The 14,991-nt window shown below is 44.4% G+C and overlaps 2 protein-coding genes across 4 annotated transcripts in view; both read left to right on the forward strand.

The window, feature by feature from the left end:
- Positions 1-75: 75 nt before the first annotated feature.
- LOC112214362 (transmembrane protein 209) lies at positions 76-5,788 on the forward strand. Of its 2 annotated transcripts, none has more exons than XM_024373032.1 (15): positions 76-173; positions 1,177-1,321; positions 1,440-1,498; positions 1,651-1,782; positions 1,902-2,119; positions 2,363-2,555; positions 2,757-2,932; positions 3,059-3,130; positions 3,220-3,316; positions 3,403-3,528; positions 3,692-3,789; positions 3,919-4,033; positions 4,120-4,217; positions 4,344-4,417; positions 4,632-5,788. In XM_024373032.1, exons 2-15 carry the CDS (start codon positions 1,182-1,184, stop codon positions 4,684-4,686), a joined length of 1,653 nt encoding a protein of 550 aa, XP_024228800.1. In that variant the 5' UTR covers positions 76-173; positions 1,177-1,181; the 3' UTR covers positions 4,687-5,788. The 2 variants fall into 2 exon arrangements, with proteins under 2 accessions (XP_024228800.1, XP_024228801.1); XM_024373033.1 differs by having other exon boundaries at positions 1,226-1,321.
- A 1,043-nt stretch (positions 5,789-6,831) lies between these two features.
- The window catches only part of LOC112214364 (putative adenosylhomocysteinase 3), a 41,245-nt gene continuing 33,085 nt past the window's right edge, over positions 6,832-14,991 (forward strand). The window contains exon 1 of one of the 2 annotated variants that reach the window (XM_042298108.1): positions 6,832-7,221. In XM_042298108.1, coding sequence (XP_042154042.1) covers positions 6,895-7,221 — 327 coding nt within the window. In that variant the 5' untranslated portion in view covers positions 6,832-6,894. The remainder of the gene's footprint in view (positions 7,222-14,991) is intronic. The other variant, XM_042298107.1, reaches the window with a different exon arrangement.

Here is a 14,991-nt window from a genome sequence, read left to right on the forward strand (position 1 = left end):
GTAACAAAATATTACATTCCACATCTCATCTGTAATAAGGTATTAGCCAATTCACAACACAGCAGCACGTTTTGAAAAGGGGCGGGTGTACGAAACGGAAGTAGTTAGACAGCTCTTGGACATTACATTTCCGGTTGAAATGCAAAGTTTGCAGCGCCGTTGGAACTAACGGGGTATGTATGAAATATACTTACATTTAGCTGTATTTACTATATTAAATTAAACGTATCGTATTGGTGGTATGACTGACTAAGTAAAAACAAGTTAAACGAGTTGGTAAAACAAAAATACTTTGCCAGCGATTCAGTGTTTATATTAGCTAACCAACTGTTGACGTTAGCATGCTATGCTAGCCAGCCAACTGATTACCAGAACATACATTTATTTATTTTACCTTTATTTAACCAGGTAGGCAAGTTGTGAACAAGTTCTCATTTACAATTGCGACCTGGCCAAGATAAAAGCAAAGCAGTTCGACACATACAACAACACAGAGTTACACATGGAGTAAAACAAACATACAGTCAATAATACAGTAGACAAATAAGTCTATACATTACGCTTATTTACACTGAGCTGCATTGGGGTCGGGAAAGCAATCATGGTTACATTAAGACACAGTGAAGCTGCATGGGATATGGGTCGGATAACGTACCTCGATGCAGGGATGGGGATATGCCAGTGACCCTCTACTCTAAATTGGACCATTATCCACACTGATACATTGTGAAGATTGAAATACTGCTAGTTTTCCTGGAAAACTGCCCTTTTCGGCCTCATGCCAGCTAGCGGTAGCGATTGATTGCAGCCATTTTTGAGTTGTAGTGTCAGGCAATCAGCTCTTTTTGTTCAACATGATGTGCCTTTCCATAATGGCTGCAGTGGCTACTGCTTGCTAGCATGAGGATGAAAATAGCAGTTTTCCGGGAACGCAAGCAGTATTTCAATCTTCTCGATGGAGCAGTGTGGACAAAGGTCAAATTTGGTGTACTGTGGCATATCCCTTTCCTGCATTGAGGTACATTTTCAGATCTTGCACTGGCGCCATGGTGTGTTAATGAAACTAACCAATATTGCGTTCCAACCCCAGTGCCGCTCAGTGTAAAACAGTTTAAAGGCAGGGTCGGAATCTTCTGAGTGTCAGACACTGTTAACCATTCTGTCTGAATTTATCAGCCTACATGACTCTGACGAAACAGGAGGGCATGTCTACTCTCATTGACAGGACGATGAGGATGAGGAGGGAGGAGCAAGCGCGCCAGGTGGTCCTCGCCTGGGCAGTCCTCAATGTGTCGCTAGCTGGCATGATCTACACTGAGATGTAGGTTGTGTTTTCTTGTCAACGACTGACTCGTATGATTAGTAATCTGTTGCTAATGCCTAACTAGAAGCAAGTAGTGCTAATGCCTTTCTCAGTAATATGTACATTGTCCTCTCAGGTCAGGGAAACTGCTGAGCCTGTACTTCAACATCTCTTATTGGCCTATCTGGTACATAGGTGAGTGCTCTTGTTGCTGTGTCGTTAATGGAGAGAAATTAAACATGATTTTGGGAGGGAGTGGCCAGGTGTGGCACTGATGCACACTGTTTACAGATGAGCCATAACCTGTCAAATTCATGTTATCTCTCCTTCCTTTTCCTTTCCCACAGAGCTGGCCTTTGCCTCGGTCTTCAGCCTCAACGCCCTGTTTGACTTCTGGAAGTACTTCAAGTACACCATGGCCCCCTCTACCATCGCTGTTACCCCTGAACAGCACCGCCTTCTTGGCCTCAGAAACTCAGGTGAGTCATTGGCTGCAAAGTGGTTAAGATGATGGAGTTGTACATGTTTGTTTTATCTATGAAACCCAAATGTAGTCTATCCCTCTTGTACGTTTGTCTTTTTAAACATCTCTATTCAGGTATCCAGGCGTCACCCGTGCTCAAGCAAGAGAAGCAGGAGACTCAAGCTCCGGCTCAGTCGTCGCCCCTCCGAGGTCAGAGTGTGCTCAGCTTCAGTCCCTCCAGACCTGCCAGCACCAGCCCCAAGTTCTCCCCCAGCTGTGTTCCTGGATACAGCCCCCTTTTGAGCAGCCCGGGCAGCGGGGGACACTTTTCACCCTCCCTGGCCTTTGGAAAGGTCTGTCAGACCCACAATGCTCTCTATCTAGCTATCAATCTGATGCATTTGTGTTGGGTGTTTGCCAATGAAAATGGTACACTAGAGGTGTTACTGTAACCATAGGCAGTATCTAGCTACCATTTAAGTTTCCAGTGTTGTGGCTACCACTTTTTTATTTTCCTTGTCATGTTTGAAATCTACTGGCATGAAGTCAGGGAGATCATGCTTTCCCATTTGTAACAGCTTTCTGTTGATTTGCAGTTGAACTACAGCCCCCCCTCATCCTACCCCAGCAGCATTGGCCCAGTGGATGGCACCAGCCTGAGGGCACGCTACCGCACCTCTCCCTCCGTGTTCAACTCCCCCGGGGGCAAGGAGGACTACATGGAGTCCCTGAAGACCCTGGACAGGTTCCTCCGCACCGAGGAGGAGAAGAGCCACCGCAGTCAGTTAGGTATGAGTGTGACAGTGTAGCTTAGTTACTACTAGGGAAACTGGTCTGGATAAAAAAAAAAAGAGACCATGGCTCACTTGATAAAGACATGGCAATCCCACTGTGACTTTCTTGGTTAAATAAAGGATAATAATGAACTACAACTCAGCTGTGAAGAGCATTTTTGTAATATCCTGTATGCATCCTTTGACTGTTTCTCAGGGAGCCCAGAGTCGGTGTCGCCCTCCCACAGCCCCACGTTCTGGAACTATAGCCGCTCGGTGGGGGATTACGCCCAGAGCCTGAGGAAGTTCCAGTACCAGCCTGCCTGCCGCTCCCAGGCCCCCTCAGCCAGCAAGGACGAGACTGACCTGGGCTCCAAACAGGCTGCCGAGGAGGTCAGAGGGATCAATCAATTGATTCATCAGTCAATCAATAAAATAACTGCTTTATTATACCAGAGGGAAATTTGTTTTCCTAGCAGGAATACACATTCTCCTGTAACTGTTCTTTTTGATCTGCAGGTTTGGGCCAGAATCACAACCAGTCGTCTTGTGGTGGACAGCATAGATAGCTGGACGGCCAAGCTCAGAAATGTAAGGAGATATAACACTGAAGCTTTGGTCAAATCTGTCATTTTGTCTGAGAAAGTGCTTGATAAGTGTGTAGTTTCTCTTTCTTTCAGTGGATAAATGACACCATTCTAGTGCCACTGGTGAAGGAGATGGACTCGGTGAATGGCCAGCTAAGGAGAATGGGTTGCTCTGAGCTCCAGATTGGAGGTATTTATTTTGCAATGAGCCAAAATGGAAAATGAAGTTTACGCCAACCCAGTTATACTTACCATCTCTGTCGCCCTATTCAACAGAAGCCAGTATTGCCAGCCTAAAACAGGCTGCTGTTTTGAAGGCCTCGGTCATCCCTACCATGACTGCAATTGTGCAGTACCTGGACATCACCCCTAATCAAGAGTATCTAGTGGAGAGGATCAAAGGTAGGCCTATGAGAGGTTATGTTTTGTATCCTTGCTTATTCACTGTGCTATAATCCTGTCATATACTATAGGTGTCCACAGCTGATGGACCAAGGCCATAAGACTTGATGAAAGCAGAGATTGACATATCATTATTGACAATGTGTTTGTTTCCCCTCGTCAGAGCTGGCCCACAGTGGCTGCATGAGTTCTTTCCGCTGGAACAGGGGCGGGGATCTCAAAGCCAGGAAGTGGGACACAGACCTCCCTTCAGACTGTGCTGTGAGTCTCATCTGTCACCTCTAATCACGACCAAAATAAGTATGGTCTGACCTCCTCCTGTCACTATGATGATAGTGAGAGATCAACATGGTTGAATCTCAAACACAAGATGTGTTTTCTGTCCAATAGATCCTCACGCATGTGCTATGCACATACCTGGACTCCCGACTTCCGCCTCACCCCAAGTACCCCGACGGAAAGACCTTCACCTCACAGCACTTCACCCAGACGCCAGACAAACCTGGTAAGGCCGAGCAGTACAACACACACAGAATGGACATGGTTCTTCTTATATTCTTCACCCATACCCCGCTCTTGTTTCTTAAATAGACGTGACGAATGAAAACCTCTTCTGCATTCACCAAAGTAGCACCAATCCCCCGCACTACCAACTTATCTACCAGGCCCATGTCTACAGCCTTCCCAAGGTAAGAGCCCATCACTGCCTCTTTTGGCCCTATGGCCTTTTTGGTCATGCCTTTAGTGAGTGAGATGTTTCTGTCAAAAACCACATGTGCTCCGTTCATTTGAGTCCCCTCTGATTGTCCTCCCAGGGAAGGAACAACCTGTTCCACACTGTTCTCATGTTCCTCTTCGTCATCAAAACCAAGGAGTCTGGGATGCTGGGGTGAGTACTCCCAACTATTCCACTGTATTTAAACATCCCAGTCCAATGTGCCATCACTGACTCATGATGGGCACTGTAATAAGCTCTTTGTGATAATGTGCTGCTATGCCACTTTAGTAAAGTGAACTTGTCATGACCACATTGGCAATCAATCTCTATGTAAAACATTAGTGTTTTAATTGCACATAAGTTGTTGTACTCTGTCTTTTTACAGGAGAGTAAATCTGGGCCTATCAGGCGTAAACATCCTGTGGATATTTGGGGACTGATGCAATCTCTCTTTTCTTGAGCATTTCACAGTAGAGTGTCACAGAGGATTTTAGAGGTCAGATACTTCCTCAACATTTTGTCAAAGGTTTGTTTATGAAATAAATAAATTGTAGCTTCTGATAACAAGAATATTCTGTAGATGTTAGTCACCATAACTGTCCTCAGATCCAGGTTCATAAGGAAGCACTTATGAGAGTAACATTTTGTTGTACATTTGTTCAGTCATTTTCCTTAGAAACAGCAGACCACATTTTCTCGGTTTTATTTCATTTGAAAGTATCTATTGTCATTTGTGACATTTTTAAATCAAATTATTACAATGACCATGACGTTTAGTTTGATTTTTATGGTGCATCAAAAACAACCGTACTGTATTTTAACTCGAGGCATCCACAACTGACTCAATTTTCTAAATATTCTGTGAGTGTGTCAGGATGGTGTCCTTGTAAATAATATACCACAGGTTTGTCTGGTGGATTTCATTGTGTTGAACCCTCCTGGCTTGACTGTATGTTACTGTTGTCCTTTTTGTATGAATTGTTTGTGAGAGCTTGAATATTGCAGCTAAAATGCTTGAGTTCTTCCTTTTTGTTGAGTGACAGGATTTGGAGCGGTAGAAAGTTACCTGCACAAGAATGCATGGCTTTGTTTACTAGGGCTGCAGTTACTTGCATCGGCATGCATATTATGTCTTCTAATTAGATGTGTGTTCCACAGTTCAAATGCTTGATAAGTACAAAGCCATGCACATGGTATGCCTTTTAGAATGTCATGATTATGGAAGGTTCCAAGTAAATTGCTGTTATTTTTATTTACCAGTCTTTGCTTGGCAAGTTCTGATGTATACTGGTCAAAGAGGTGGCTTTTATGATAGGTTGTGTGAATGTCATTCATTTTGATTTAAAAAAAATAGAAGCTAATTCAAAGCTGGTAAAAGGGCTGCATGGACTTGTGGGCTCATGGGATGACTCCAATGCACTCCAAACCCCCCCCATTCAATAATTGTGAATATTTTTGTTTGTTTGTAGTGATATGGTTTTCAATTGAGACATGGAAATAAACATAATTGATTGAATTCATCCGTCTATGGTTGAAAGCATATTGACGTTTCCATATATTTTATTAGAGTTCTTCTTTCGTCCGTACTCTGTAAATCACTTCATTGTTATCAATGCATAGACTTTGGCGCGAGAGCTCTACAATTACGTTACCAGAACCCACCCCATGGTGGCAGTATTTATTTGCTCCCAGAGCCCATTTTCTCTAGATTGACCTAATGAAATATCAAATCAAATGTTTTGTCACGTGCGCCGAATACAACAGGTGTAGTAGACATTGCCGTGAAATGCTTACTTACAAGCCCTTAACCAACAATGCAGTTTTAAGAAAATAGAGTTAAGAAAATATTTACTAAATAAGCTAAAAGAAATAATGTTTTTTAACAAACAAGTACCACAATAAAATAGCAATATGGCTATATACAGATGTGCATTGAAAGAGGGGGTTATCAAATTAAAGAATGTAAGCAACCATGTCCAAATGAAATATTGTTTTTCAGATGGCATTGTGCCATGTGATGCAGAACTGAAAGGCTTCAATTTACATACATTTGTATTTCATTTATATCAGAATACAGTATCATTGGTTAAATGAAGGTTAAATAAGAATCAGTGTTTTTGTCACTCGTGCCGTTTACTTTGTATTCTTGCTTAGAGGACTACGTGTGAGACATTTTCAAATTCCTTTACATTTCTTTATAAATTATAGTTTTTTTTCCCCCAGATAAATTCAATGTAGTTTGGATACAAGACTTGAATCAAATATGAAATGTCATCCCTCACATGAGTAACTGGCTATATATAAAGTTTTGTAGTACTGCACTGTATAGTCCTCGTTAAATACAAACTTAATCTACCATAATGCATTTGAAAAGGTAAAACTTCTTGGGAGATGTAGTTCTGTACTGTTATCTGTCAAATGATTTGGGAAGGCTTGGGGGTTTAAGTTCTTTTATCTAGCTAGTCTATTTACTTTTATTTTGATAGTATCAGAAATAGTGCTTCTATGGCATTGATCATTATATGTCCGCTAAATGTTTGAGACTTAAACTACGAAGACCACAATGCCTTGCTTTTAATCACTACTCTGCCACTCACAATCCGTCGCCTAGTTATGTGTTGGGAAAAGGACTTTGCGAAATAGCAGCGATGTCAGTCCAGGTTTTGGCAGCGGAAATGGCCGAGGTCGAATTAAAAGACGTCCCCAGCAAAGCATTAACACCCGAATCGCCTCTGACAACAAAGGCAGACGACAAAGGGATAGTTGAAAGCGAACCAAAAGCTGTCGCTACTTCGGCTACTACCCCAACGATGGAGCCTATCGTGAAAACCGGGGACCCGAGCCCTGGTTTTCTCACCCCGAACACTAAGATGCCGCAGGCGTCCGCGATGAAACGGACAGATCCCCAACAAAACGGTGGAGAAGCTTTCGTAAATCGCGACGGTACCGTGGCAGAGGCCCCAAGATTGAAAAAGGTGAGGATGAACGTAAATGGGACATTGGCATTTATTATGGTATTCTGCTTTGGGCAGATGCAAGTTTTTTTTTGTTTGCAATGCTAACTAACGTTAGCTAGCCAGCAAGCTAGAAATCTGGCATTGTGTGACGATGGCTGTAGCTCAAGCTAGCAATAAAAAGCAGTTTTGCTGCAACCTGACTAGTCTAGTCAGAAGTCGTTTTTATGAAGATATTCAGCAAGTAACGACAACGTTAACTACATAATATTTTTTAGTGATATTGTGTTCATGTTCGCTGCCGTAGATCCTAGCATACTGTCTAAAATGATAGCTAGTGGGTAAGTTAACGGTGCGCTGTCGTGGCGCTGTGCGATGCCAGTGTTGGGACAACAACGTGTCCATGTAGGTAAACTAGCAAGGACACTGTGAACAAAGTAGCTGGTCCTGATTGAAGTTTAGTGCAATCAGCATTCTACCTGGTGATGGTTTTGTTAACGCGTTTCAAGACTCACTCACGCCCATGTCACAATTTTGTCCTGACAACGTAATAATGTGATGTCCACACATGTTCATCAAGATATTGGTTTTGTTGCACATGTAGCTAATGGACATTTGACCGATACAGGTAGAACCATGGCAATACAACTAAAATAGCATTCGTCAAATCGTGGTGATGGTCAAATACATTCAACAAAGACGGTTAGACGTGATTTAAATGCTGTTGTGGGATGATCTGATTTTGCATGGGGGTTCTCAGCTGTAGAGCACAGCAGTGGTGTGTCTGATCTGGAAAGATGCAGCTTTCAATGCAAGCTAGGCTACGTTACTTTATCAATGACCATTTTTCGCCACCGCTCCAGTTTAACCTCCCCACAACGGTAGCAGACTCATCTGACTGGTCTGTCGCATCTTTCATCTATTTCTTGTCTCATTCAGTCTGGCAATAGATCACAGACTACTTAGGGGAGTTTCCGTCATCCAAGCTTACTCTGCTAGGCTCTCCTGTGGCTATATATCACCAGAAGATGTAGGCCTATGTGTGTTCCCTGTCTCAACACCTCTTCCCCAGGAGGGGGTTGGCAAGTCTCTCAGGTCACTGGTCAATTACTCTTATCCCGCCAGTGTCATGGAAAGTTCTGAACAGAAGAGAATAATGGGCTCAAGGAAAGTAACACTTCTAAGTAATTCCTTGAAAAAAACTGGTGTCGACTAGGCCTAAGAAGTCTCATGATAAATGGTTGTTTAGGATTTATGGCCTGTGATCGCTGTCATAAAGCTATTAATCAAAGGTGTTCAAAATCAATGTTGTGGAAGGCAGTTCATTTGCAGACGGCAATTAAATTGTGCTGTCATATTCAGGAAATGAAGTAGGGTTATAATTGTATGTACAACATTACAGCAAATGGCAACTTTTTATGGCTCTAAGTTTGTGCTGACCCTCCCTAAAACATATTGGTTTGTAGCAGTGATTTAATTCCTTGTCCCCAAATAGGCAACAGATCTGACACCCTCACACTTATTTTTTTTTAAACATTTGTCTTCTCCCCAATTTCATGGTATCCAATTGTCCCATTGCTGTATCTCCCGTACGAAGGTCGATAGCCGTGTGCCCTCCGAAACACAACCCAGTCGCACTGCTTCTTGAGACAATGCCCACTTAACCCGGAAGTCAGCCGCACCAATGTGTTGGAGGAAACGCCGTACGCCTGGCGACCGTGTCAGCGTGCCCTGCGCCCGGCCCGCCACAGGAGTCGCTAGTGCGCGATGGGACAAGAACATCACTGCTGGCCCTAACCCGGATGACGCTGGGCCGATTGTGTCTCCCAGTCGTGGCCGGCTGCTACAGAGCCTGTACTCGAAACCAGGATCTCTAGTGCCTTAGACCACTGCGCAACTCACACTGTTCTGCCAACAAGCCAGTGACTATTAACATTGAACACAGGACTGGAAAGTAGTGGTCACGCAGAGAGCGAGGAAGTGGAAGAGGACTGGCTTACGACAGATGGTCCATCAGCCCTCCGTGTCCGATAAGAGCAGCAGGACCAGGAACCCTATGAGCAGCAAAGAGAGGAGGCTGCTGCATAGCATCTGGCTCGTTATGGTAACTTGTCCATAAAGGGACCACCAGCAATAACTTAATGAGAAGATTTAGGGCTGTCCGCCACGGCACAGATTCAGTATTCTGTTTTATACATGTGAGCTACTTAGACTGCATTTTGAACATCACTAGCACTTTCTGAAGGGGAAAACAGATTTTATACCGGCCTATGACATTTTGCATCCTCTCACTTCACAATCATCAAAGCAGCCATGCATTGAAACAGGAACCTGCATGCATAGTCTTAGGCCTATTTATAGGCTGCATGTTTGTGTGTGCTGTGCATTGTGTGTATATAGGCTGCATCTGTTGAATCACCCAGTGCAGAAAGGGCAGTGAGATGGAGAGCAGCAGTAGAGTAGATTTGATGGTATGTGGCATGGATGGCTGGTTTTAATCCATGCCTTACCATGTCACCACATGGGGTATTAAGCATGGGGGGATTAATCTGCCCACTCTGGGTGGGCAGATGTTAGCCTTCGGACCGGCTGAGTGATCTGCTTAACCCCCGACAGACTCTGCCATCCTATCATGATGTTTCTGGACGGAGCAGGGAAATATACGCTGCCCCTGCCAGGAAGAATGGATTAGCAGCGGTAGGTTTCAAGTTTCGGCGCCATGTGTGGCTAAGACGGCTGCTAATGAATGTACCCATCCTTGCGCCAAGCACAAGCGTTTGACAAGTTACAGATGCTGACGACTGCCATGGGTAGGTGCTGAAAGACTGCCGCGGGTTACATGGACAACCTCCCAGTTCATTCTCCGCCCTACTCTCTGACCCAAGGAAAAGGTCCCCCAACATTAGGTATTTTCATTAAGTAGGGGTTACTAGCTTACTGTGGACTGGGCATGACCTGTAGGCTAAATTGCTGGCAGACAGCTCTGTATAAAAAAATGGTTCTGTTTGAGATCGTAAAGAAACTCCTTGCAAAACATCCTGGTTTATAGTCCTAAATGTATTTGGGACTAAAAGATGAATATCTGTCTAGGTCTTTTCCAGGCAGTTGGTCGGTCAAGCCCTTTGATGCTCTGAAGCTGGAACATCCATGCGTCCAAAGGGACATGGGCCTTACTCTAGGAGAGTTGGTGTGGAGAGGATTCTCTCTGTAGCCCTGTGGATGATGACATATAGCCTACTACTTCTTGCTGTTCCAAAGCGTAGAAGGAAAAATAATGCTGTCTCTACCTAGCTATTCAAATGAATACACAGGGAAGTGTGTTTTCCCTGCTCTTCGTGCTCATATCTCCTCTGCTGTCAAGAAGACGTGTTTTGGGCACGGCTGCCGTGCCGTGACTCGACCCCGATAGTGCTGGTCATTGGCAGCCGCCCCGGGGATCCCTCATCTGAGTCAGGCTCTCTGACACAAGCGTCTCCATCAGATTAACAGCCTGAGTGCCTGTTCCCTCAGAAGAGCCCATTCTGCTCCAATGATGTAGCTAGTGATTCAGGCGGACCAGCTAGAATGAGGATTATCACATTGACCTTGAAAGGGCAATAGCCGACAGGGCAAACACTCCTGTGTCATAAAAATGCAGATATCTTGGCAGATGCTTTATTACACTTGCATGAAAGGCTAGTGCAAAAAGGATCTTTAGTAGCTATTGTTTAACTATTTATCAGTCTTATGGCTTTGGTGTAAAAGCTGTCAGGATCCTTTTGGTTCCAGACTTGCATTGGTACCGCTTGTCGTGCGGTACCAGAGGGAACAGTCAATGACTTGGGTGGCAGGAGTATTTTTTTTGGGGCCTTCCTCTGACACCGCCTGGTATAGAGGTTTTGGATGGCAGGGTGCTCGGCCCAAGTGATGTACTGGGCCGTACGCGCTACCCTCTGTAGCGCCTTGCAGTCAGATGCCAAGCAGTTGCCATACCATGCGGTGATGCAGCCAGTCAAGATGCTCTCAGTGGTGCAGCGGAATCTGAGGGCTCAAATCTTTTCAGCCTCCTGAGGGGGAAGAGGTGTTGTCGTTCCTTCTCCATGATAATTCCTTAGTGATGTAAACACCGAGAAAGTTTTTGACCTGCTCCACCACAGCCCCATCAATGTGGATAGGGGTGTACTCAGCCCACCTTTTCCTATAGTCCACTATCGGCTCCTTTTGTCTTGTTGGCACCGTTTTATATCGGAGTGCCTTTTGATTTGAGTGCCTGCACATGCACAGTTCGGTGTGAGACTACCGTTAGACTGGATTTTTACGTTTTCTGCGACGTTACCTTCGCTAGACAAAATTGCCACGACAGCGCCTTGTCCTGATTTAGTGGGAAAAAATCCTTTGTGCTTGGTCCCACATTAGCCATTAACTGTTGGCTAAAGATTGTGAATGAGTTTGAATATTCGCAAAGGTCTCTGGCCGGGGCCACCCCCAGAAACCAGAGATCGAGGCCTGTGTCAACAACCTCGAGCCCAGTTGAGAAAGACACGCTCCAGTGGGGCTTCAAGGAGAGCCGTGCATGTGATGCGGTGTTCATTAACACGGAGGATGTCTGGAGGAAGAAGAGGAATGGTTGGTGATTGGGACTAGATTTGTTGGTGTAGTGCTCACAGCAGCAAACTGAGCTGGAAAGATCCCTCCGTGCCTGGGCCTTACTGCCTCGCTCCAGGCCGGTCTACAGGAGCTTGATGTACATCGGACAAACTGCTAGAAAAGACCACTCGAGGTCGAGTCTTTTGTGCCCTTTGTGTCGTTAGGAACTGGCAAGCACGAGTTTACGACCAACACACACTATCTTTTGTCCGCCATACGCAATAGGACAAGTCGCATTTGCTCACCAATGCAGATATATTTAGATATCATACCGATATGAATGTCTAGAGCTCATGTTGACTATCGTGCTTCTCAGCCTGCCTTGGACACTCTGTAGGGAATGGGATGTGAGTGTGTGTTTGGCATGGTGCCCAGTCAGTGCACTCAAGTCTTCAACTGATTATCGCTGTGGTTTTTAATGGCCTTGGAAAAGAATTCTCACACAGTCGTTCACACACACGCTGTGTTCACCTGAAGTCACCCCACTCTCTCGTTACCTCCGTGTTCTGCTGTAGGCAAACAATAGCGTGAACCAAACCAAACAAAGACGTTTCTGCTGACTGACCGCACTTCCTTTGTGGGTTGATAGTCATTGTGTTCTGTAAAAGTGTTAATTCACTCTCCCTTTTCTTACAATGTAATTACAGCACAATGCTGGAGTCCTACTGCACCTTCCGTTGCCTTCATCTGTGGTGGTGTGATTATTCCCAGGGAAATGGGCTGTTCGCACCACGGCTAGATAATCTCTCTGCTTGACTCCAGACCCTGAATGGACTCGTGTTTTTTTTTTGTAATATTTCTACCACACGTATGTTTTTGAAGTGAAAAACGTAGGCTAGCTACTCCAAATTAGTATTTTTCTTTAGAGCCCATTACAGCTGGATCTTGCCTGGGATATCTCTGTGCTGCAGCCAGACAAACTTTCTCGCAAAGCTGTCAGGTGCATGTGTGCCTTGTCAGCATCTGGGGTTCCACCTTCAGACCCTCTCCCTTCCTGTCGTCACTTTGTACTATGGCTCTGGAGGGTGTGTTCTGTGAGGTGAAACATTCAGAATGACCCAGCTAGAAATATAAGCTTCTGAAGTCGTCAGAACTGGTTTCCACAGGCTCAGTAAAAAAAAAAACTAACGTTGAAGTTTCTTGTTCAGAACATATGAAAGCTGGTGGTTCCTTTTAACACAAGTTTTCAATATTCACAGGAAATAAGTTTTAGGTTGTAGTTATTATAGGACTATTTCTCTCTATACCATTTTTATTTCATATACCTTTAACTATTGGAAGTTCTAATAGGTACTTTAGTATTGCCAGCCTAATCTCGGGAGTTGATAATAGGCTTAAAGTCATAAACAGCGCAATACTTGAGGCTCTGCAAAGATAGTGCTGTTTGAATGAATGCTTACGAGCCTGCTGCTGCCTACCACCGCTCAGACTGCTCTATCAAATATAAAATCATAGACTTAATTATAATATAGTAGCACACAGAAATACGAGCTTTGGTCATTAATATGGTCAAATCCGGAAACTATCATTTCGAAAACAAAACGTTTATTCTTTCAGTGAAATACAGAACCGTTCCGTATTTTATCTAACAGGTGGCAACCCCAAGTCTAAATATTGCTGTTACATTGCGCAACCTTCAATGTTATGTCATAATTATGTACAATTCTGGCAAATTAATTACGGTCTTTGTTAGTAATAAATGGTCTTCACACAGTTCGCAACGAGCCAGGCGGCCCAAACTGCTGCATATACCCTGACTCTGCTTGCACTGAACGCAAGAGAAGTGGCACAATTTTCCTAGTTAAAAGAAAGGCATTGATGTTTATGGTTAGGTACACATTGGTGCAACGACAATGCTTTTTTCGCGAATGCGCTTGTTAAAATCACCCGTTTGGCGAAGTAGGCTGTGATTCAATGATGAATTTACAGGCACTGCATCGATTATATGCAACGCAGGACAAGCTAGATAACTACACATGGTTGATGATATTACTAGTTTAACTAGTGATTATGTTTGTTTTTTTATAAGATAAGTTTAATGCCAGCTAGCACCCTACCTTGGCTCCTTGCTGCACTCGCATAACAGGTAGTCAGCCTGCCACACAGTCTCCTTGGAGTGTGATGCACTCGGCCATAATCGGTGTCCAAAAATGCCAATTACCGATTATGGAAGCTTGAAATCGGCCCTAATTAATCGGCCATTCCAATTAATCGGCCAACCTCTAATTCGGACAGTTATACTTTAGCTAACCGTTAGCTGAAGAAGATCGTGTTGAATGATGAAGTTGAATAGGAATATTAAGTAGAGGAATAATATGAAGATGAAGAACCAGTGCAGGGGGGCTAGGTGGAGTCAGAGTGCTGAGTGTTAATTTGGAAAGTCCCCAGACAGTACATCTCTTTGACAAAGGCCTCCTCACACAGGCCACAGGGAAGGAATTCCATTCAGACTCTGACACCAGGCCCCTGTACAAAGAGACAGCATTATGTTCAAAAAGTGCGGCATCACAAAAGTCCCCCCTCACAAAGGAAAAAGCACTGTTCTGTCTGCCTGGTTTCCTCCCCGCCAGAGATAAAAAGGCATGAGCCACGAGCAGCGGTAGGCTAATCCAGTACTGGGAGAGACTATTCCCGTGGCAAAAGGGGTATAGGACTCCTATGAGCTGGATTAGTCTGACTGTTCAATCAGCTCTGTTGTAGTTGCTTTGGTTTCAACCTGCAGCCTCTGTTGCACTGGCTTTGACTTTTGGCATCTGTTGGGTTGTAATACATGGACCTTGATACTTCACAGCTGTTGTGGCAGGTAGCCTAGCAGTTAAGAGCGTTGGGCCAGGAACCAAAAGGTCGCTGGTTTGAATCCCTGAGCTGGCACCGTGGAAAAAATCTGCCATTCTGCACTTGAGCAAGGCTGTTAAACCCCCCCCAACCACAAATGCTCCCGGGACATGGTCATCGATTTTTAAGGCAGCCCCCCCGCATCTGTTTGATTCAGAGGGGTTGGGTTAAATGCGGAACACTGACGAGGTATCCCCCTTTCCCCTTCGTAAACAACCGGTGTAGACTAACATTTAAATGCTAACTTACGGGTCATTCCCAACACTGCAGAGAAAAATGTAGAAACAAATAACACAAGGAATAAATACACGATCAGTTATGATAACTTGG

This window comes from Oncorhynchus tshawytscha, linkage group LG15 (genome assembly GCF_018296145.1).
Source record: "Oncorhynchus tshawytscha isolate Ot180627B linkage group LG15, Otsh_v2.0, whole genome shotgun sequence".
In the NCBI taxonomy this organism is placed as follows: domain Eukaryota; kingdom Metazoa; phylum Chordata; class Actinopteri; order Salmoniformes; family Salmonidae; genus Oncorhynchus; species Oncorhynchus tshawytscha.